Raw genomic sequence first — 23285 nt, forward strand, 5'->3', positions numbered from 1 at the left:
ATCGGCCTCACGCCGCTTTATCAGCACTAACAAAACGCCTTAGCACTCTAGTATGGCCGGACAGTAATCGAAGACCCTGTGGTCCTTCAATAATCTCTCAACGTGCCCCTGCCACTTATGCCTCAGCTGTTGTCTCTACGGACATCAGTATGTCAACGTGAAGAGCCAGGAGCTATGAAGTAAAAGCGGCGGCTGACTACTCCACCCTTGGTGTGGCCCAAAGGTACCCGTCAGCCACGAAAAATTGTGCCCCAATGGCCGAGAGCTCCAATTCAATCCGAAGCTTGCACAACCGCAGCCCGTCCAAACTCATCCGCCCATCCACCCGTCCACTCTCGCCTGCCGTGAATCGCCGTTCATCAACAGCCCGGCGCATTCTCTCCCTCTCCATCACCACCGTCGTCTTTCTTTCTGCTCCTGTCACCGCCTCCGAGCATCCATCGGAACTGGTCATAATGCTCTCCAGCCGATTGATACCGCGCGCTGCAGCCAAATCGGCTTTCCGAAAACCCTCGTAAGCCTCCTGATAGACATGGCGCACCCTTCCAAAGCTGACAGCTGCTTGTAGCCTGCCCGCCGTCGCACCCCAGCTCTCTAGATGGAGCCGTGCCTACGCCTCAGCCTCTGGTGCGTTATGTTTACCCGAAAGTTGTCCTTGTGACGCCACTGACCGGTTTCTAGAGGAGAACGATCTCGTCGTCATTGGTGGCGGCGTTGCTGGCTACGTTGCTGCTATCAAAGCCGGTCAAGAGGGCTTGAAGGTTGCCTGTATTGAAAAGCGAGGCACCCTCGGTGGAACATGCCTCAATGTCGGCTGTATCCCCTCCAAGGCACTCCTTAACAACTCTCATCTTTACCACACTATCAAACACGACACCAAGAACCGCGGCATCGATGTTTCCGACGTCCAGATCAACCTAGAGCAGTTCATGAAGGCCAAGGACACCGCTGTTGGCGGACTGACCAAGGGCGTCGAATTTCTCTTCAAGAAGAATGGCGTCGAATATATCAAAGGTGCTGGCACTTTCGTCAACGAGAACGAGATCAAGGTCTCTCTCAACGACGGTGGCGAGACCTCTGTCAAGGGCAAGAACATTTTGATTGCGACTGGTAGCGAGGCTACTCCCTTCCCTGGTCTCGAGATCGACGAGAAGCGCGTCGTTACCAGCACTGGTGCGCTGTCTCTCGATAAAATTCCGGAGTCCCTTGTTGTCATTGGTGGTGGCATCATTGGCTTGGAGATGGCTTCCGTTTGGTCTCGTCTCGGTTCCAAGGTGACCGTTGTTGAGTTCCTCGGCCAGATTGGTGGCCCCGGAATGGACGCTGAGATTGCCAAGAGCTCTCAAAAAATCCTCAAAAAGCAGGGCATTACCTTCAAGACGGGCACCAAGGTCCTCAGCGGCGACAAGGGCGGCGACAAGGTCAAGCTGGAGGTTGATTCTGCCAAGGGTGGCAAGCCGGAGACGGTAAGACTTATTGCGTGAATTGTTTGAACGCCGAAAGTTGCTGACTTACTTCAATAGCTCGACGCCGACGTCGTCCTAGTCGCTATCGGCCGCAGACCTTACACTGGCGGACTGGGCCTGGAGAACATTGGTCTAGACCTTGATGAGCGAGGACGTGTCATTATCGATTCCGAGTACCGCACCAAGATTCCTCACATCCGATGTGTTGGCGACGTCACCTTTGGACCCATGCTGGCGCACAAAGCCGAGGAAGAGGCTGTTGCTGTCGTCGAATACATCAAGAAGGGCCACGGCCACGTCAATTACGGCGTCATCCCGTCCGTCATGTACACCCACCCCGAGGTTGCGTGGGTTGGCCAGAGCGAACAGGACCTCAAGTCGCAAGACATCCCTTATCGAGTCGGCTCCTTCCCTTTCAGCGCCAACTCCCGCGCCAAGACGAACCTGGACACTGAGGGTATGGTCAAGATGCTGGCTGATCCTGAAACGGACAGAATTTTGGGAGTTCACATTATCGGTCCCAACGCTGGCGAAATGATTGCGGAGGCCACCCTAGCTCTCGAATATGGTGCATCCAGCGAAGACATCGCCAGAACTTGTCATGCTCACCCCACTCTGGCTGAGGCTTTCAAAGAGGCGGCCATGGCCACTTACTCGAAGCCAATCCACATGTAAGGCCAGTCAGCAATAACGATAGTGGGGGTGTGGGAAAGCTTTGGCGTCCTGAAATAACGACAATCGAAGCATGTAATTTGTATCACCTGAGGGATAGCGGATAGAAGTTCGAAAGGTAGTTTGTAGCATAAGCATAAGTTTTTACGCCAGCTGAAAGGTTATCATTCAGGAAAGAGACCCGCCGTCACATCAAACGTCCTAGGTTTACACTCGTGATCTAGGTTCTTCGGATAGATATCTAGCACTATGAACATAGATAGGATGCCTCTCTGCTGAAGCATGTTTGATCGCACACCGACATTGCTCCCTGCCGGCTGTGACACATGGCTGGCTATGCCAGAGAACCCATACCCAGAGCCGGTCTCGGCATTTATATCCTTTGTCCATGACAACTCCAGTTATGTGATTGGTAAAAAAGAAAATGTAAAATGTGATGATTGTATCCGGTAGGGGTTCAGAATAAACATCACGTACTCGCTCGCAGCTATCTTCAGCTTCTGCGAGAATCGGCAGACAGTAAGGGCAGAACTGCTAAGACTCAGCCATGAGCGCAACGGGGTTGTATCATGCTTAGCTCATTGTAGTAAATATATAAATATTTATCTCATGTTCAGGCTGTTAATTTACTGATCTCCGCCTATGTCTGGCTTTTGTAGCAATGCCTCCGCCACTTTGCACGTCTCCTTGACCTTTCTAGTTTCCTTTTTGCCGCCGACAAGATCTGTGACCCGTACCTTTTTGCGCAAGAAATAGCCTACACTTCTTGCAAGGGCCGGCGTCAACCCGCTGCCGAAGGGCACTCCAAGGGCCTGCTCCACGCTCTTGCCCTTGACGTGACTACACTCTTGAAGCACAGTAATGAGTAGCACCTCGACGAATAAGCTCGTCTTCTCCTTGATATAGGCCAGATTGAGCGGCTTGAGGATTCCAAGACCGACAGAGCCATCGGCAACTAAACTTCCCATCATCTTTGCAGTATTGATAAGCCGCCGGTCGTCTACCCCCTCCTCGTCTTCCTCCTCGGCCTCCTCTCCGAACAGCGGTTCACCGAGCCTACGGAACAGCGTCCACAAGGTATCCTGGAATGCATGCTTGATCCGTGAATCCATGCAAAACTTTCTGGATACCAACGTATAGAAAGGGTTATAGTGTTGCTGTGCTCCCGAGCACTGAAGCAGCACGTTTGGCACCTCGCGTCTGTTGTATTTGTTGAGCCGTAGCTTAAGGATTCGCATGTATGCGTCCTTATAGTCGGCGGCAGCAACGAGCGCGATAAAGATGGCCCGTCGTACGTCAGTATTCATCCCTTGCTCTCTTGCCAACTGCGTGTGATCGCGGGTCGCCAAATCATCAGCATCCGCAACCGCCACATCGTCAACATCTCCTGTGGCTGCGACCTTCTTGTCATCCTTAGCTGCCTCCTGCGTACCCTGGCCTGCCCAGCTGGCACCTACCAGCCACCATTTGCCCGTCTTGTCTGCGTTCTCGATATCCTTCAGACCGATACGTAGAGGTTCTGATGCTCTGATCTTCTGCGTGTCAAGAGAACCCAAGACCTTTCTCATGCGCGTTACATGCTCACCAAGAATAACCAGATCCTGTGCGCCGGCCTTGATCTTGTTATTCTTGAGGTCACTGATGGCCTCAATCATAAACCTAGTGCGGACGGTCAAGTTGCTCTCCCCAATCTTGGATACCGCCGGACGAATCAAGCTGACGATATCTTTCAGCGCTAACGGGTCATCCTTGCGAAGTTGAGGTCCTGCTACGCGAACAATCCGCAGTAGGAGCTCGGCGTTCAGTTCCGATAGATCGCCGAGGAGGAGCCGCACAAAGTCGAAAATAAGGTTGCTGCCGACAATACGGAACATGTACATTTCCGCAAGCACTGTGAGCAGGTTAGACGTCTCTTTGGTGGGTATGCGTTCCTCCTTGGCCGCCACTACTGCCCTATTCCTCTCTTCTTGGAAACGCTCAACAGCGGTGGTGAGAAAATGCGCGGCGAAATCGATGCCAATGACCTTGTAAAGGGCAGCAACGAAGCCGGCGGAGAGGACGAGTAGAGTGTCAGGCTTGCTCGTAGGGTCGCAGATTTGAGCCATAAGTAGGCTTGTCAAGATGTTGTTCATGTGGCCCCTCGGATTGTCCTGATAAATCCTGTCGATCTCACCAACAATCGATATCAAGTTTGCTTCAGCGACTCTGTTAACAGGACCCTGCAACTTCCTTCGGATTTGAGCCTCAAGACCTGCATCGCCACCAGATCCTGCTCGCAACGACGGCGGGATGTACTTGGGAAGCTGTGTGCCAGCTGAGACTGGTGGAAGATAGGGATTTTCTCTGATGGGCTTGGTTTCTCGGACAGTCTCTTCGTCTTCTGATTCAGAGCCCCTTGATGAACTCTGGTCATCGGAATCGCCCTGATCTACCATGCTCATGGCCACATCATTGTCGTCATCCTCGTCGTCTGATGTCTCTTCGTCTGTGAAACCCATATAGTCTTCGTCTCCTTCGTCGCTCTCCGTAGTAGACCGGAACTTCGCTAAACCGTAGACCGCTTTTCTTCGTTTTGCCGCAAGCCATTCTTCGGCCTCGCTCTTGACTCTGCGGCTCCCTTCGTCCGATTCGCTGCCATCGTTAAGATCGCCAAGCAATTCGTCAAGTCCGTCATCCTTGAAGGCCTTAGGAATCGACTTCCGACCCTTCTTCAACCCCAGCTTGCGCTCAAGCTGCTCGATTTCGGCGTCATCCTTGGCTAGCCTTTCCTGAACGACACGGGAAGGCTGTGTTAATGCTAAAGGCTGCCGTGACTCGTCTTCGTCTTCATTTCTGCTTATATGTTCTCGCTTGCGCTTTTTCGGGGTTGGCTCTTCCGGCTCGTCGAAAGTACGTCCGCCATCGTGGTCCTTTCCCTGTTTGCTGACAACACGTTGGTTCCGTGAAAGATGGTCCCGCTGCGTTGATGACTGTCGCTGCTTTTTTAAGTGTCTGTCGGCTTTCCGTCGATCTTTTCTGTTTTGTCCCTGGCTCTTCCAACGAGGATTGGACCTCGAGGTGGCAGATTGTTCCGGCGCACCAATCTGTTTTAGCAGCTGCGTGGGTAAGGCGAGTGGCTTGGGAGGCATATCGTCGGTTGGGCTGTGAGATGGAAAACCACGTTTCTGGTATTCGCAGTAGTAACAAAAACAGGGATCGTCGAATAATGCAGAAACTCGCGTGGTGAACAGGTAATAGACAGTGAGAAAAGCCAACAGAACCGGAGTGGGGAGATATGCACAGCCATTCATGATACAAAAGTCTTCAGCTGGGACTTGCACCCATGTCGAGAGAAACTTTTTAGCGGGGCACAACCACTTCGAGTTGCATCGATTCACCGACCCAACATCGCACCCCCACTTACTTAGCTCACAAATATCACTCACATAAGCAGGTTCAATAAAATTTATAATTGGTTATTTGAAGTATAATCACATCACAGTTAAAATTGTCCAGATATATTTCGATATACAACTTTTTTTCAGAACATTTTTTGAAACTTTCATCAAGCCAGTGACTTCAATAGCTACTTGGTAGAAAAACTCTCCTGGGTTAGGACTTTGGCAGTGATCATGGCCCATTCTCACAGCCTATAAAAGCGAAAATCCACTATTATCAAAGGTAAACAAACCTTGCCATGGCCCCACATAACGAAATATATAGGCACGTAGCACCTAGGTATCCGTACTCTACATTGAAATTGAAAATCAAACGTCCACCACACGACTGCAGTCAGCTTTGTTCATCAGCCTTGCTGCGGGGGCTGACAAAGGCCGCGCAAAACCACTCCGGCAGCCAGGTTCGCTGTCACCAACCCAACTTGGTGCCATTCGCACATCGACATCCCCACCCCTCTCGGCGTCTCTAACGAAGCCTCCCATCGCACAGCCGTATCATTCTATTGTCGTGGTGCTTCATCTGCCTACACATGACGCCAGAGGCTCTTGGTGACCATGTCAGCCCACCTAAGTCATGAAGAGGTAATACGTAATTCCACTTCGTCCCTGCCATGTTTGATGATCCAGTCTATCAATCAATTATCTTGCTAACCATCTAGCTGCAGTTTTTTGGCAAGTTGGCCGAGCTATTCGAACAGCGCAAGAGAAAAGGCCACGGCTCGATATTCCTCGTTCAGAAACGATGTGTGTCCGCCACCTCGCAGTCGCACCCGAGACATCAAAAGACTCATCGTTTCCTCTAGTATCCTACGGCCAAGAGGCATCCTTGCCATCGGCCAGCGAATCCTTCCCCGATCTCCACCCGGCAAAACCACTCCCTGTGATTGTGCGCGCAACGAACGGCAAGTCGAAGAAACACAGAGACGACAAGATCAAGCTGTCGACAATTGTCCGACCCGAGGCTCTGGATTCCTTCTACGCCAGCTACGCCGAAATCTGCAAGGGAGGTATGGTGGCACTTAAACCCCGAGATAGGAGCAAGAAGAAGGCCAAGGCGAGAAAGAAGAAGGGAGGTGCAGTCACGGTCCTCGCTGCGGCCTGAGGGAAGAATAGCATGACCATGCCTCCTATTGGGCGCCAAACATACAGTGAGGTTATATACCATTATCGTTTGTGCTTCAAAAGGCAGTAAAGACTTTTTGCTGGGGCGAAAGAGCTGGGGAACGGACATCACGCGCATTCCTTGAACGCTTTTGGCACAGGGCCTGGCACCCATCGCCCCGGACTCGACGGTAGGCACGGGTGTGTTCCCGTCATGCTGCCGAAGTGTTCTGGGTCTCTGCCAGAGGATTATAGAAGACGACCAAGGTCTTTGTAGAAAGAGCACTTTGCAGGTGGAAAACCTACCCTCGGTACGCATGGGACCCATGACGGCTGAGCCTTCTCTGGCCAGCAATGCGCTCTCAGTCAAGAGGCTCTGTACTATGGACTATACTATCACTGCGTTGGTTGCCATGCTGTGCCTGACAACTGATGAAGCCGCCTCATGTGAAATATACCTCTTCGCCAAACCCCCCAACAGCCTCTCTTACACTCGCGCAGGTCTCGCACTCGCCTCGCCTAGGCCTCTTGGGATTTCCGACATACATGCAGAGACTCTCTGGGCACTTGGAAGCCTGATCGCTGCCCTCGCAACTCGCTAGTCTCTTGCGTCTCTGCCACCTCGACCCGCACCCTGGACACCAGTAAAGGTGGAGTTCGCACATGTGTGTAGCCTCCGTATATTGCGGATACAACCAAGACTAAATGTGATTTCCTGTTCTCCGAGCAGAGTTTAACGTATTGCAAGGGAACGCGTTAGGCATAAGGAACGTTTGCTTCATATATCTAGGAGCAGGGCAATGCAGAATCATGTTCTCAAACTTGAATCCAGGCTCTGACTGGGATAATTGACTTATTCACGTTTCAGCTCACGCGGGGTTGACTGCAAAATCAGGGCCGCTGAGTGTGGTTGCTACTATACTGGGTTTGTACCACGGTTTGTTGACAAGCAAGTCACTTGAAAGTGGAATACACATTGGCTATGGCACATCCGCTGCCGGTATGTGGCGCCTGTCCCCTGGAGGCATCACTCCTGACCTTGGGCGGTCCAGGCCAGCGAATTGTGTATTACACGCACGCAATGCCACTGTTCTCCTCGCGACCGAAGGCCCGGCATGTCAAATTTCAAGCGCTCTCCACACGCCACATTCGTTTTGGCCGCTTTTCCTCCACTTCACTATACCGCCGTCTTCAGTCTCACTCTGACAGACGGCAACCTCCACCGTTCTTGAATTTGAGTTCTATTCGAAATACATTCAAGGCAGAGGCGTGTCTTGCTCACCTCCTACCCGGCTGGCTGGACTTAGACACGCGTCCCTATCGAAGGATAACTTTTTTCTCAAAAGCCCGCATCCAGTTTGAGTAGAAAGCTGCTGGAGTACCTGTCTGCAATGACCGTACTACTGAGGTAGATGTGACCCTCGTAGGTAACTGATAACGACGACGTTACATAGAAGAGTCGTTTCGGAATGGTCGACGAATTCTGCGCTGCAACCAAGTATGTCTCAGTCCGTTCCGCCTTGAAAACCCGAAATGCAACTCGAAAAGAAAATTTTGCCATTTTAAAATCAAAGACATCTGAAAGGAAAGGTGTACCGTTTCATGGACCGAGTACAAGAATAATTTTGCAGGTTGTTGAATGATGGCTTGCCATATCGAATGACAGGGTTTCTGCCCGTGTCCGGATTGACGAGCGAGCTACGGCCCGGTCTTTCGGATGCCAAGTCGCCGAAGCACCACATCATTCAAAACCCTTTTACATGATCTGATCTTGCGTCAGGCCCGCGTGGACATCGGTGTCCATGCTGTCACCACCGCCCTGAGCGTTGAGGTATCTGACGAAGCTCAGTCCCAATGGTCGGCCACCATATTGGTACCCCTGGAATTTGGCGATTGCAGTTTCTGCGGTCTCTGCGGAATCAAAACGGACTACACCCGTTCCGCGCGATCGACCGCTCGGCTCATACTGAATCTCGGCCTGCTCAACCTTTCCGATAGTCGTGAAAAGTTCAACGAGATCCTCGTTGCTTGTGGACCAGGGAAGCTATCGATTGTCAGCCTGGTTTGCTCACGGAGCGAGCAAATAGACCTACATTTCGTGTGTAGATGATCTCGCTGCGATCGGTTCCCGCGGTGGCGTAGTCAGTGAAAGGGTTTGGAGGCACCGAAGGAGCATTGCCAGCGTCGAAGCCGCCGGGACCACCAGGACCACCAGGACCACCTGGGCCGGGACCACCGCCGCCGAAGCCTCCACGACCGTAACCACCACCGCCGAAGCCACCGCGGCCGCCGCCGAAGCCGCCTCGACCATAGCCGCCGCCGAAACCTCCTCGCATGCCACCGCCGAAGCCGCCTCGATTTCCAAAGCCCATAGGGCCTCCGGCGCCAGCGAATCTGTCTTCGCGAACCTCGAGGAGACGCCCCTGCCAGTCGTAACCATTGAATTGCTGAATCGCGTTGCGGGCGTCGTCAGGGTTCTCGAATACGACAATTCCGGATCCCTTAGGACGACCATCTGGTCCTAGATGAACATCGGCGCGGATGACGACTCCGTTGCGAGCTAACACATTGGATAGTGAGTCGGCAGAGATCATTGAGTGGGATGCCAAAAGCTTTATTCAGCAAAGGAACTTGGAGTGTTCTACTTACCAGCCTGTCTGAACAGGTCCTTCAGGTCTTGCCAGCCCACGGTGTAAGGAAGCTGTGAACGAGTTCAGTCAGTGTCGGATAGTGTTGGGATCGATCGCCATAACAAGGGGAAACAAACGTTAGCCACATAGATCTGTCGGCTGCCACCACCGGGGTTGTAGCCGCCGCCACCGCCGCCACCCCCCCCGAAGCCACCGGGTTGAACTCCACCACCGCCAAAGCCGCCGCGGTTAGCAGTGGCGCCGATAAAACGGGGTTCGGCTTCACGGTCCTAAGAAACCACAGTTAGACCGCATCCGCGAGAAACCACACACTGGCTTGCCAAGACGTACCTCTCGAACGTATACAAGTCGACCCATGAGGTTCTGGTTGCTGAGCGTGGCCACAGCGTTCTGGGCTTGGTCCCGCGTCGCATATTCCACAATTCTGAGAGTTCGCCGTTAGCACTCGCACTTAGCCAGGCGGTGGAACATAAGCTTACCCGCATCCCTACATACACCCACGGACACAAGTCCCAACCCGTCAATCCAACGATTCCATCAATAGCCAGAGGGAAGAGTCCACAAAAGAAAAACCAGCCATAGACTACGTGTAGAAGCCCACCTTCGACATTCCATTTGGAAGTAATAACACGTCGGCGAAGAGAACCTCTCCGGCTGCACCACGGCTAGTCAGCTTACGCAGCCTAGGCCAATCCGCCAAGAACCACACTTACCCTGTCTCATGAAGTCCTTGAGATGATGCCACTTCACATCGTAGGAAAGATTGCCGACGTAGACGCGACGATCCTGCTGAGACGTCTCCCTGATATTGCTCATCATTTGCTCTCGGGCGGCTGCGCGCTCCTCATACGATCGGTGTGGCGGTGCTCCTCCGTAGCCAGTGCTAGATCCTCCAGACGGAGCGCCGGTTCCAGTCATGGGGGAACGGTCTCTCCTTCCGCGGTATTCGTCTCTACTACGGGATCGGCTCCGGGGGGAAAAGGAACGACGTCTGGATGCGCGATTGGGACTGCGTGAACGTCCACGTCGAGGTGATCGAGATCTCTCCCGCTGTTGCAAGTTAGCGATGAACGTCGCCATTGGCCGAAGCGCATAGGCCCAGATGACTGTATTGGTATTTCCAGAATCGCTTGACGTTGGCGAGAAGTGATTGGCATAGGGCTGGGTTTGGAAGGTATCAGGTTTAGGTGGAGGGGGGTAGCTTTGGAGAAGAATAGGTAGGGAAAGAAACAAGGTATGTCTGCAAAGTGTAAGGTGCACCCGGACGGCCAGCAAAAAAAAAGGTCAGGCAAGCGCAGCACCACCCTCAACACTTTGCTCTCCCGAATGGCCGGACGATTACAAGCAAGCGTGGGTGAGTCGCATAGCCGGCGCAACCATAGGACGAAGGTGCAGATATGATAAAGCCACTGCTCAAGCCTGCCTTCTTCTTCAAGGCGGCACGGCACGACTCGTGAGCAATACGCTGGGAGGCGGAGGGGGAATGCGGCGGAGGCACAGACACCGGCTCGGGCGGAGAAAGACGGGGGGAAACCCAGGGCCAGGCACCGGTTCGACAACGATCCCGGATGGTCGCTTTGAGTTTGGGACAACAGTATGGATTGGGATGATCTTACACTCACAGGTCGATAGGTGTCGCCGGAGTCAGCTACAAGAGATTGAGTTAGTTTGGACCGGAGAGCTAGCGAATTCCCAGAGCATCTGGAATTAAAAAAAAAAAAAAAGCAAGAGTAACACCAGGAGATGGCTAAGGAGATAGGAGAGGGAGAGAGGAAGAGAAGAGGAACAGCAAGAGGAGGGTACCGGCGAGGATATTTGGATACCTTACTCGAAAGGTGGGCAGCAGCAAAGAGGGACGAGGGGGGTACGAGGCCAATTGGTGGAGAAGGAGTGGAAAGGAAATGCAGCTGGCGGACGGTACGCAAGGAAGGAACGGTATTCGTTCTGTCTTTCGTCCTCGCTCTGAGGGGGTGGGAGAGGGCGAGGGGGGAAGCAAAAGGGAGGGGTGGGTGGGAGAGGGAGGATGTGGCGCGGAGAGGGGGGGGACCGTCAAGCCTATGTGAGGCAAGAAAGATATGGGCTGGGCTGCGGTAGGCCGGCGTTCTTCTCACGCATGTATGTAAGGCATGGCGGGAATTGATGGATCAACGGATTGGGGTGAGGGGGAGGATGATCAGGACGGAATTGAACGGTTGGGTGGATGGAGGGATGTCTGCATGTGTCCCAAGCCAGGCATGCGTGTGTACGAAGGGTGTACAAGAGGCAACTAGCATTGAGCGTACGTATATGTAAGGCTAGATGGATAATGCGCGTACTTGTCCAGGACACCGGCAGGAGGGAGTGTGAGGCGAGAGTACGGAGGTGACGGGAGCTGCTTGGAAGATGCTAGCTGCAGGACGACGGGGGGGGGGGGGGGGGGGGGGGGGGGGGGGGGGGTGGGGGGGGGGGGGGGGGGGGGGGGGGGGGGGGGGGGGGGGGGGGGGGGGGGGGGGGCGGTGGTAGAATGTGTTCATCACAGCAACGCACACAGTTTCCAAGCTGGAGGACTGCTGCGTCGTTTCGAACCAATGTGACGGATGAGGGCGCGCCGGGCTCCTGCTCCTAGAGAAGCATCGAGACGGGAACCAGCCTCCCAGCCTGGGCAAGGGTGGATGAAGGGAACGTGAAAGGGTACATTTGGATTGAGACGGGCCATATAATAAAGGTGAGCAGGTGACTAGACAGGACGGGGGGAATAGGTGAAGCCAAGACCATTTCAGCTCAGGGAAGGTACTTTGGGACAAGGAAGAAGTGGTGAAGTTACGGTACGGTGGAGGATCAGCCATGAGAAGCAAAGCAGAAAATAGGGTAGAGCTGAAGCTGAAGCTGGGGTTGGGGCAGGAGCAGAGACAGCAGGACAATAAAAAACGAGCCGCGGCGCGATGAAGACGGAGAGAGTGTTCATCATGACCAGACGAGGACCTGCTGATGCTGCTGCTGGAGGACGGTAACAATTGAAGGAGACGGACAAGGAGACGGAGAAAAGAAGAGATTCGATTAGGACTTACCCATGGTCATGGATGACTCGGGTGATCCGGGGGGGAAATGGTTAAGATTGGTCGGCAACTCAATACAGAGTATGCTGTGCGGTGTTGCGATGTGAGGCGTCGCTGGCTTGTTGCTGCTGTGCGGTGCTTGCCGTGATGCGATACGTTGCGAAGTGAGGTGACGCGCGCGCGTTATTGTCCTGAATAGATACCTGAGGTCAGGTTAGGCAAGGTAAGGTAGATGGAGGAGGGTGTTGAGGTAATGTGGGCGCCAGGCGCAAGGCAACGAAGGTAAGGAAGGTCAGGCTTAGGCAGGGGAAGGGAGGGATAGCGTAAAACAAAGGACGACGGGTCCAGTCTCCCCGTGTGTGTTTGCGCGCGTGTATATGTGTGTGTGTATGTGTGCGCGCGTGAGAGGTGAGAGGTTGGACGGGTAGGTAAGGCAGTGGGAGTGCGTGTCGTGGTGTAAAGGTGTGTGAGTGGGCGGCGAAACAAACAAAACGGAGTGCCTGGTTTGGCACGAGCTGGCTCGGAACAACTTCAGCGACGCGGTTTTCGAAGCTGTGGCGCACGCGTGGGGGCGGCGTCACGAAGATAGCCCGTCGGTTGCAGACGATATCCCTGGCGACGTACTTGAGACTTGAGATAGGTACTTACTTAAGGTATGCTAAGGTAAACCTCGGTCAGTATTTGGGTTTTAGCTTCCAGGTTGTCAATGGCTGAAGTTGGCAACCGACAGAGATGTGGGCAGGTAGGTATGATGATGCCAACAGAAAAAGTGCCCAGTTCTAAGGGACCTCAGCACCGATGGATGAGGAATTGTTTGGTGAGGTAGGTGGGGAGTTTGGCTAGGTGAGGAGGAGGTTGTGCCTTTCCAGTCAGCAAAACGAAGCGAAATGCAAGGCAGAAAGGAAAACCTGGGCGAGACCAACAACCTGAGGTGCAAGGTACTGCTGCTCACCTCTCGAAAAAACCCGACGCTCTAGGGGCGCCAGGCATCAACAGGCATCCGTGATGGTACCTTACCTACCTTACCCACGCGGTTGTCGGAAAAGGTGGCACAAATACAAGCACCTATCAGCTTCAAAATTTGAAGAAAAAAAAATTCTTCCTTGATATATATATACACACTTTTCTAATTAGTTTTATCTAAAGTATTTGTATTAAATTTAATGGAGATTAAATAAACTAGAGGGGAAAGTAGATAGCCACCTCAGTGTTCTATCTTTTGTCAACCGCCTGCTAGGTGCCTTAGTCCTGAAGCTCCATGAGGTGAGGGTCCTAGCTACCTTACCTACGGTACCTAAGGTACCTTGAGCACCTAAGGTATTTGAGGTACCTAGGGTAACGTAAGGAAAGGCAAGCATGCCCGTAGGCAAGCGCGAGGTGAGGCGAACCTACATAGTGTGTCCTAAGGTAAGGTATCACGCCTACCTTACCCATGTTCCCGTCTTCTTCAAAGTTATCAAGGAACCTGGAATTATTGGAGTTTTCCTTACTTCAGTCTCAGGCAGGCTTTCCAACCGTTGACGTTGCGCCCGTAGCTCCCCTCCTGATCCGTGCACAGTTATCCGTACCCGTTGACGCCCGCCGGAAAGAGCTTCTCTGTGTTCATTGGCCATTGCTGAGCTGTGCTTGTGGAGACGAGCTGCAGGTAATGTGAACAGGCACAGCAGATGGCGGAACTCCAGCAGCAATAGATGACGAATCATATCGCTGGAGGGAACGGTCCAATTCATCAAGGTACGGATACAAAACACGAATAACTAGCCGTAAGGTACCTTACCTAAGGTACTGGAAATGGATGTTCTTCAGATTTGCTGCAGCTACCTTTCTTACCTACAGGCTACGGATACAGTAAGGTAACATCTGTTGGCGGCGCCATCTGATTTGATACCTACCTTTGCCACCCACCTTACCCAGGGGCCAGGGCACACGCCCCTCCCCCTCATGAGGCACTCAAGTCTGACTGACCCCGAATGACGGGAGGAACGGATCTTTCCCGACATTGTAACCACCGTCATCTAACTGGCGGGTACAGATACCTACTTTGATTCACAAAAAAAAAAAAAGAGCTACTGTGTGTAGGTCATGAAAGCCGAGTAAGGTACTGCGCATACGTCCATTTCTCTCCACTTTCTTCATCCCTCCAAAGAGCCTCTCGGCAGGGCTGGGATATAAGGTACGAACTCACTCGCAAATCACTCGCACTTGGCCTGCCTCTTATGTATACCAGGCGCACTCCCCACTCACTGTCTACACGGTGCCACATTCCCAGGAAGACATCCAGATTCCCACTATACCCCTTGTCCAGTCGTAACCTTGAGGGCCATGGTGGCTCTGCTGAGCCTGCGAGCCTGCATCCAGCCTTCCACGTCGTGTTCCACGGTTGACCAAATACCTTAATACTCCGTAGTCACCGTGTCTTTGAAGTCTGGCGGCTGGCCCTTATTTCGATGTGGATCGAGAAGCCCTAACCACTAATGGGCATCCCTCAGCCGGCGACGTCGGCCCCATGGTTGGTGGAGCAGGCACGCCCTGAGTGGCGTTGGCTCTGAGATACTGCTCGTCAAGACGCAACACGGCCTGCTGATGTTGTGCATACAGGGTACCTGATCGTGTTGGACTATCGACAACTAGAAGCATGTCACAGCACGCAAGCACCACATTTGATGGTTGTGGGTGTGTATCCGTAACCCAAATCACACCATCTGGAAAGCAATCCAATCTCCACAGCGCTGCTTGGTGCTTGAACGGACCACCAAAATGAAGCTGACACCGTGTTACCATGGTGGGAAGAATAAGGCGTCCCACGGTAACTTCTTAGTCGTCCGTAATGAAGGCAACCCGAAGTGGCCATAACCAGTGTACAGATACCTACCTACCTACCCAACCACTTGCTTGCCTACCCTGGCGTGCCTGGTTTGCAAAGGCCTACTCCAACTCCTGTCTGCCATAGAAAGACTCCAATTGTGATATACGGATACTTTTCCCAGCTTTCCATGATCTTTGATGATACACACTGCCTTTGATTGTGTTTCATCAACTATGCCAGCTTTACATTGATGTTTTTGAAGCGTGCCGACCCACTGGTACGTGGGAAGTTACAGGGGAGCTGAGCTTGATCCCTGGGGGAATTGAACAGCGGGTACGAGTATGACGCTCGGGCGGGCTAACCCAAAGCCATTCCGGATGGCTTAGCCCGGGAGAAGGACGGGAAGAAGGGGGGAAAAAAAAAGGTATTCTGGAATTAGCCGACGTTCGTCGTAACCACAGAGTTGCTACCCTCATTAGCCAGAAACCCGCCTCCTGCTCGCCCGTCACCATGTCTATCCCGTGCCGTCCGGCTGCCAGATTGGCCATTCATTCCCTGCGACAGTGCCCGAGGGCTTCCCTGATCGCACTCCGAGCGACTCGTACCTACCACTCCTACGATCACCCAGATCCTACTATGACCTCCCGCCCCCACGAATCGACGATCCTCTCCGCCGCGTATCAGCATGTGCCGGAGCATGGCTTCTCACAAAGGGCCCTCGCCCTCGGCGCCAAGGACGCCGGATACCTTGACATTAGCGCCAGTGTGCTGCCGGACGGTCCTTTCAGCTTGATCCGCTACCATCTCCAGACAAAACGCGAAGGCCTGGCCACCAAGAACCAGCAAATATTCGGAGAGAGCTCGCAAGCTGGTGTCAGCGAAAAGGTGGAACTTCTCACATGGGAGCGTTTACTAGAAAACAAAGCCATCATCAACCGGTGGCAAGAGGTGACCACTGCTCCTTTCTCAACTTGCTGGAGAGACGTAATTATCAGATACTAACGATGGATGCAATAGGCTTTGGCAATCATGGCGCAACCAGGCTATGTGCCTGCTTCTCTTAAGGAACTAGCCAAGTTGGTTGATGAGATCTGGTTCCTTTCCGGTGATACTTCTGTCGACCCCTCGTGGTATACCAAGCGCGCAAGCCTATCCATGATCTACGCGTCGAGCGAGCTATTCATGACCAACGACAATTCGGCCGGTTTCAAAGACACCAGAGACTTCCTGCGACGGCGATTTAGTGAGGTTAAGGAAGCTGGCGGTGTCATGGGTTCTTTAGGACAGTGGGTTGGCTTCACAGCTAGCGCGGGCGTCAACGTCCTGAGGAGCAAGGGAATTCGAATCTAGGCCCCTCCTCAGTGACGCCGACTTGTCTAACAGGAACCACCGAGCCGGGCTCTGACTGTGTATGCCATTGTATATTATTGTTTTCACTACGTTGACTTTACTGCCCAGTGACGACATCCTTGACGCCCTTCCACCCAGCCATTCCACTAGATGCGCTTCCAACACATTCTAAATAAATGGCCCCATGTCCATGACTATAAAGGGTATGTTGCCGCAACGCCGGCCACTGCCAAGAAACCATTTGCCCGTCTACCCGCGCTTTTATCGGACCGCCATCTTGTTGACCTGAACACCGTTGCCTGAAAACTTGTGAACAAAAGCTAGCCCGCTGCGGCGTCAGACCAAGGTCCGCTGCCGGGGGTCGGTCAGACTGTTGCATATGTTAGCAAGAACCCAAGCCGGAGCAAAGCGAGGATTGTCCGCCAATGTAAGACAACGCACCGGATGATCTTGACGTCTTTGTCGAGTGTGGCTCGTCCTTCAATTGCGTTTGGTGTAATCATGATGTACTGACGTGACACGGAGCGTCTAGCAGCAGTGATCTGAGCAAAACAATCCCTGTTAGCATCCTAGATCCAGCGAGGCGGAATGAGGATCAGACTTACAAGCATATTGGTGCTGATGGTACGGTTGACATTGTCCATGAAGACGTCAAACTCGTCTAGGCATCGTAGAGGCGAGCCCATGGCCTCCCAAATGGCTAACAGCATGCAGATGGATGAGAATGATTTTTCACCACCAGACAACGTCTTTGTGCTCCGACCAGCAGTGCCCTTGCGGGTTTCATCAGGTTCCACGAAGAGTTGCAGCCGACGCTGGGGATGATCAATCGCCAGTTTACCCCTGAAACCACGCTCGCTCAACAGGTACTGGAAGCAGATGCGAGCACGCGCCGAAATGTGTCGCTGGAATAGTCGCCATCTGTTCAGTCGGTCCTCCAGATTCAGCTTGCCTGCCGCTTGCTCCTCCTGCTGGCCCTTGTAAAGTTGCTGCGCAGCTTCATATGCAGCTTCCGCCCTAGCCGCCCGTTCCTTGATCTCTTCATCCGACGCTCCCAATCTCTGAGCCCTCTTCTCCAGCTGCTGGTGAATGACAGCGTACTTGCTCTCGATGCTCTTGTGAGTCTCGCCTTCCTCGATGTACACCCGCTGCGGCGCCTTGTCCATGGCTTGTTGTGTGAAATTGGCGACAAGTTCGGCTTGTTCGTCACGCCTCGTTTCTGCTCGCTCCTTCTCAAGGACCGCATCATCACGGTCCTGGAACGCGCCATTCTTCTCGAGGACTGCCATTTTCCGCAGGTCCTCCGCTTTCTGAACTGCGAGTTGCAACTTCGTGACTTGAGCCTGGAAATCTTTCATTCTCCCCTTCTCCTCGGCAAGCGTCCTCTTGCACTCCTCACATTTTTTATTGAGTTCACTTTGTCGCAGTCGCATCTCGCCGTATTGGGTTCCATGGTGTTCTCGTTCAGCTATGATCTTTTCCAGCTCTTCCCGGAGTGATATGAGCCGGCCATCTGCTCCTTCGTATTGGTCCAGTTCCGCAGAGATGTTTTCAATTCTGGCCTGAACTCGCAGCAGCTTCCTCTCCAGGGACTGACCGTGTAGCTGTTGGTTATTCAGAGCGGTGTTGCATTTTGCGACCGTTTGGTCAAGCTCTCGCCGCTTCAGCTCCATCGAGCGTAAGTCTCCACGCAGATGAGTTAACGATTCCTTTGCCAGGCTAATTTGTGTTTGGTCGTCAGACTTCATCCTTGGCGCTCTAGGGAAAGGGTTGATGGTTCCTGTGTTGTAACCCGCACCGCTTGATCGGGCCATGCGAAGGCCAAAGCCTCTCTTACCCGTGCCGTCGTGTAGAGAAATGCAAGCTTGAACGTTTGGTGGAGGTGAATCACTCATCATTACATCTTCTGCCTTCGTCCTCTCTCTTATCAGAACGATTTTATCGATGGTGTGCGCCACTATGAGCTGACTGCGGACCCAATCATTGTCGAACTTGAGCACCCGGAGAACAGTGTCGAACGCTGCGTCCGGCTCCCTGAGGTGGGTGTTGGGCGGCAGTCGCTTGCTGATGATGATGGGGGGAAAGCGTTGCAAGTTGACTTGCTGCATTAGTCTTGTCAGGCGTTGTTGGTCCGATTTGTTAGACACAAGGAAGCCATCCAGCGTTGCGCCAAAGACTGTCTCCAAAATGGGAGACCATTCGGGCTGAGTGAGCTGAACATGGGCTCCAATGGGCCCCACGGGCATTTCGTGAAACCCATTTTCTCGCTCGATCGCTTGAAGAAGGAGAGGTATCTTCTTGTCGTAGGCAGCCCAAACAGAGCCTCTGTTCTGCTCCAGGTTGCGCAAACGTCCCTCCGCAGAGGATATTTCCGCCCTCTTCCTGTCGATATCAGCCTTACCCCCTTGCAAGGCAGCCTGGGAACGGCTCAGCTCGGCTCTGAGTTGCGGGACCATGCTGTTCTCGTCGGCAATTTCTTGTTTGACCGTGGATTCTTCTAATCTTGCTTCACTCAGAAGACCCTCCTGTTCCTGGCGAGCGCTACCAGCTCCAGCACCCAATCGCTGCTCTTCGGCTTCAATCTTGGTCTCAAACTCAGCCACCCCTTGCCCGGCGCTTTTGAGCCGTTGCTGAACATCTCTGAGTTGGTGGTGTATGTCGGTGACGGATTGCTTGGCGTCTTGGTACGCTCCTTCGGCAAGGTCGATTTTTTCCTGAATGGCACCAGCTTCCTGTGATTCGGACTCGACTGCACCTTTCGCACGCTCCAGGTTCTCGTCGCGCTGGATTAGAGCTTGTGTTGTATGTTCTATATGCACATTGGCGCGTTGAATTTCCCCATCCAGAGCAGTGACTTCATCGTTGTACTTGACAAGCACGTCTTCTTGCTCAGCTACTTGTGACCAATAAAGCTGATTGCGGAGACGGCGATATGTCCTCCTCATCTCTTCGTTCTTCTGAGCAATATCTTTAAGCTTCTGCGCTTCCGAATGCTCTCTCTTGGCACGACTGACATGCTCCTCTAGGTTGGGCAACTTTGCCTCATGACTCTCAAGGATCTCTGTTAGCAGTTTGTAGTCGTTGTCGAGCTGTTCCAGCTGTACACCGCGAACGAAAAATTTGTACTTCATAGTGGGCGATGAAGAATTCAAAAACTGGCGAGCGTTATCTTGGGACAGGACATTGAGTGGATTATCGACCTGCAAAGCCCAGTACTCGGAGATCTCGTCGACATCGGCCTTCTTTGTAGAAATAGTTTTCCCAGTCACACTCTTAAGCTTGAAGCCACTGGCGCCAGCCCTGGAGAAATGACGTTCGACTCTGATGGTTTCGCCGTACAGATCGGGTTGGTAGGCGTCTATGCCCTGGTTTTTAATCCTCACAATGATGACAGAGTTGTCTCTGCCTTCCTTGATGAAGCTCTTGAGACTTCCACCTCTGTTGGTAGAGCTTGCTTTGCCGCCAAGACACAGGGTCAGTGCGGTAAGGACTGCACTTTTGCCGCTTCCATTCTCACCAACGATGAAGTTGATCAGGGGACCCAGCTCGACAAAGAGACGCTCATGACACATGAAATTAATGCACTCGACACTCTCGATGATGCCATTCTCGGCAGCATGGTTGTCGCCGATGCGCTGCGGCCGGCTTTTGATTTTCTGCGTAGCACGTCGATCGTCTTGATCCTCGTACTGCAGGTGCCTGAAGCCATCGTCTCGCGCAATCTCGTATTGGGTGCGGGGAGGGGAGTCACGGCCGGTTCGTCCATCCTCGTCTTCCTCGTCCGCACCAGCTTCGCTTCCGGAGCTTGGGTGCTCGTCCCTCTGGGGGCTTGGCTTCTTCGGCGGAGCGATGTGTGAAAGTCGAACTCGTTTTGACTAGGGGATGTGAGAAGTGTCAGTTGGTTCCGTGGGTCTTAGTCTGAGGCCATCTTCTTGGAGACACGTACGGGCGCGTCCTGGCCGACATGGGCCCTTTTGTGCCGCACCTCAAGCAGCTCCCCCTCCATGCTGCCTGCTTCCGAAGTGGCGTGGGATCTTTTGGCGGGGGCCATCACGAGTAACTCAGACGATGCGCCTGCAATTGCGCCTACCTCGAGTTTTCGCAGCGTCGCGCAGTAATGATTTGATGTGACTATCGCACTAGGCGTCAACAAAGGCGGGCGCAATTATAGGATACGTTGGGTAGTTGAGCTGTAACCTTCGAGATTGATGGAATACAAAAGCTTCGTGCTCGTGCGACGCGATGGATGACGAAACGCGACTGGGTGATCGTCCGCGGCGGGGCCCTCTTTGTACCTACCTACCTTACCTACCTAGGCACCTAGGTAGGTAGCCAGTGTTAATTTAAGCACTTAACGCGCACAGTGCTATTTGGGCATGCGCAAATACTATTCACTGTGCCAGCAACCACACGCCCAGCCGGCCGCCAACGCCAAAGGCTGGGATGTATCCAAGAGGCCAAGGTAAACTCTGGGTAAGCCCAACTTCTCTGGCTGGTGTGTGTGCTGAACTACATATTCACGAACATCAACGCAGTGATCCTCCATCATCTTGATCTGAGTATTTGCACTGCCTTCGGCCTGGAAGAAGCTCAACAGAACTCCACTTAAAAAATCGGCCAAGTCTGCGACTGTGTAAATCTCGGGCGAAATCTCCCGATTTCGTGGCAACATAACAACAATCATTTTCTCCATCAGCACGCAGTTCCAAATCTACCCGGCCAGGCAAACCCTCTCGAAACCACTCGCTATGGCTGAGCCAAAAGGAGCGACTGGAGGTGGAGAGGGCAGCAACGAAAAGAACGGCTATAACTTACAGGAGAATTGCGTCGAGTACAGCGTTTTCCTTGTTGACCCCGACGCTACAAATGATCCAATGAAGCATCTTTCCCGACTCGAAGATCTACGAAAATCTGCTTTGCAGCTCGCAAGCAGCCTGACCACCGACTACATTTGGCAAAAGGGCCTGTTTACGCTCGAGGTGGTAACAGAGCAAGGTTCGTGCAACCCCCGGAATGACCACATTTACTGACGTCAGTGCTAAGACTCCAAAAGGCAATTCGTTTCTACGGGGAACGACCGACTACGGAGATGCGATCGAGGATGAATGGCTGATTGTCTTCATCCTCAGAGAGCTTTCCAAAGCTCAGCCTACTATATGGATCCGTGTCTTTGACGCCGATGGAGAGTTTCTACTCATAGAGGCAGCCAACGTTATTCCAAAATGGTTAAGTCCCGAGACAGACCACAACCGCGTTTGGATCAACCACGGCCATCTACGAATCATCCCCCACACACCCGAAAACGGCGCCAAATCCCGGCTGTTGACAGTATCAGACGCTTTGCGCGTCATCAAGGCCACCGCCGATTCCCTTTTGCACTCAGAGTTCATAGAGGCTGAGGCCTTCTATCGTCTCGAAAAATATCCTGGCCAGATTCGCAAGTCTATACACCACTCGCTCGTGACGATTCCTCGGAGACTTGCCCTTGTCCTGCGCCAAACTCCTAGAGCCGTTGCACCAGCTGTGGAGTCATTCTATCTCCGTGATGCGCTAGATCTGAACGCTCTCCTGTCCCGCAAGAACAATCTAACTTTTCCCCCGATCGATATGGTCACATTGAGCGTAAAATTCACCAGGGTGTTATTCGCTCAACTCAGATCGCAACGGTTCGAGCCTCCTGCCCCTTGGGCTGATGTCATCCAACGGGCCAAGGGGGTCGAGCGCACGCGCTTGGAGATGGGCATGAAACTCACGTCTGGATTCGAAATAATGCTCAACAACATTGACAAGGCTGATAGTCGTGAAGCCCGGGCGGCTAGCATCGTTGTCCAGGACCTCGATGAAGACGGAGATTCAGTGCTCCCCACGGACGAACAAATCCTTAGCTGGAAAGACGTCAATCGTGATGATGACGAGTCCTGGATGGACATCAATTATGAAGATTTTGAAAAAGAGCTGTCGGGACGTCAAGGCGATGCTCAGTCTGAACCGAAACCAAGCTTTGGAGATGCTACAACACAAGCAGACCTGCGCAAAATTGTCTCCCGGTTCGAGGCCTTCCTCAATGATGAAAACGCCGGGCCAGACGGTGCTGAGGTCGATGAAATGGACATCGACGACGACGAATTCGAGGGCAGAGATGGCGAGGAAGGGGGGACAGATGAAGATGACGAGGATGAAGACAAGGCGGTCAGCTTCGATGAGGCGGAGTTCTCTCGTATGATGAGAGAGATGATGGGACTAGCACCCGCAGAGTCCGACGTTTGTGATACTCCAGGCAAATCGGCGGCGGCAAGAGAAAACACTACACCGGCCGGCCGGGACGAGGAGTCTGATGATGGTGACGTTTGGAAGCTCACCGCTGAGTTGGAAGCAGAGCTCAATGAACATGGTGCTCTGAAGTTGGATCAACCTCAAGACAGGGTCCTTTCATCTAGCGACCAAGGGAAAAGGCAGGCGCCTGGTGGGGCAGGCAGTGTGCATGACGCAAGTAATGATGATGGGGAGGCAGATGACGAAGTTGACATTGACTACAATTTAGCCAAGAACCTTCTCGAGAGCTTCAAAGGCCAGGGAGGTATGCCAGGTCCGGCCGGCAACATTCTAGGCATGATGGGACTCCAGCTTCCGCGAGACGAAGATGACAATGCAAGGGAAGGCAAGCAAGAATAATGAAGACAGACAATCGAATGTTCTATTCGCAGGTCACTGAAACGATGAGTGCATCTTCCTTCGGGAAGAAGCAGGCGTGCGCCGGGTTCTAAGAC

At 53.1% G+C, this 23285-nt stretch overlaps 8 protein-coding genes across 8 annotated transcripts; 4 read left to right on the forward strand and 4 right to left on the reverse strand.

Annotated features, from left to right (window-relative positions):
* Positions 1-254: 254 nt before the first annotated feature.
* Positions 255-2141, forward strand: CORC01_00203 (dihydrolipoyl dehydrogenase; the record flags this gene model as incomplete). The annotated part of the gene is made up of 4 exons (XM_022611861.1): positions 255-514; positions 569-627; positions 682-1466; positions 1524-2141. The coding sequence occupies 4 exons, from the start codon at positions 255-257 to the stop codon at positions 2139-2141; spliced, it is 1722 nt and encodes a 573-aa protein (XP_022481486.1).
* A 623-nt stretch (positions 2142-2764) lies between these two features.
* CORC01_00204 (MIF4G domain-containing protein) lies at positions 2765-5266 on the reverse strand (the record flags this gene model as incomplete). Its single annotated transcript, XM_022611862.1, has 1 exon — positions 2765-5266. One exon carries the CDS (start codon positions 5264-5266, stop codon positions 2765-2767), a length of 2502 nt encoding a protein of 833 aa, XP_022481487.1.
* Positions 5267-6130: 864 nt separating this feature from the next.
* On the forward strand, positions 6131-6677 carry CORC01_00205 (signal recognition particle 14kD protein; the record flags this gene model as incomplete). Its single annotated transcript, XM_022611863.1, has 3 exons — positions 6131-6157; positions 6241-6319; positions 6379-6677. The coding sequence occupies 3 exons, from the start codon at positions 6131-6133 to the stop codon at positions 6675-6677; spliced, it is 405 nt and encodes a 134-aa protein (XP_022481488.1).
* A 442-nt stretch (positions 6678-7119) lies between these two features.
* CORC01_00206 (uncharacterized protein) lies at positions 7120-7341 on the reverse strand (the record flags this gene model as incomplete). Its single annotated transcript, XM_022611864.1, has 1 exon — positions 7120-7341. One exon carries the CDS (start codon positions 7339-7341, stop codon positions 7120-7122), a length of 222 nt encoding a protein of 73 aa, XP_022481489.1.
* Positions 7342-8432: 1091 nt separating this feature from the next.
* CORC01_00207 (RNP domain-containing protein) lies at positions 8433-10245 on the reverse strand (the record flags this gene model as incomplete). The annotated part of the gene is made up of 7 exons (XM_022611865.1): positions 8433-8720; positions 8770-9236; positions 9326-9377; positions 9444-9596; positions 9658-9751; positions 9915-9981; positions 10041-10245. 7 exons carry the CDS (start codon positions 10243-10245, stop codon positions 8433-8435), a joined length of 1326 nt encoding a protein of 441 aa, XP_022481490.1.
* A 5433-nt stretch (positions 10246-15678) lies between these two features.
* Positions 15679-16518, forward strand: CORC01_00208 (rpsU-divergently transcribed protein; the record flags this gene model as incomplete). The annotated part of the gene is made up of 2 exons (XM_022611866.1): positions 15679-16116; positions 16186-16518. 2 exons carry the CDS (start codon positions 15679-15681, stop codon positions 16516-16518), a joined length of 771 nt encoding a protein of 256 aa, XP_022481491.1.
* A 336-nt stretch (positions 16519-16854) lies between these two features.
* CORC01_00209 (RecF/RecN/SMC N terminal domain-containing protein) lies at positions 16855-20569 on the reverse strand (the record flags this gene model as incomplete). The annotated part of the gene is made up of 4 exons (XM_022611867.1): positions 16855-16888; positions 16960-17060; positions 17124-20393; positions 20465-20569. 4 exons carry the CDS (start codon positions 20567-20569, stop codon positions 16855-16857), a joined length of 3510 nt encoding a protein of 1169 aa, XP_022481492.1.
* A 697-nt stretch (positions 20570-21266) lies between these two features.
* CORC01_00210 (uncharacterized protein) lies at positions 21267-23190 on the forward strand (the record flags this gene model as incomplete). Its single annotated transcript, XM_022611868.1, has 2 exons — positions 21267-21513; positions 21572-23190. 2 exons carry the CDS (start codon positions 21267-21269, stop codon positions 23188-23190), a joined length of 1866 nt encoding a protein of 621 aa, XP_022481493.1.
* Between the last annotated feature and the right edge of the window lie 95 nt (positions 23191-23285).

This window comes from Colletotrichum orchidophilum, assembly GCF_001831195.1.
Source record: "Colletotrichum orchidophilum strain IMI 309357 chromosome Unknown Scaffold_2.1, whole genome shotgun sequence".
NCBI lineage: Eukaryota > Fungi > Ascomycota > Sordariomycetes > Glomerellales > Glomerellaceae > Colletotrichum > Colletotrichum orchidophilum.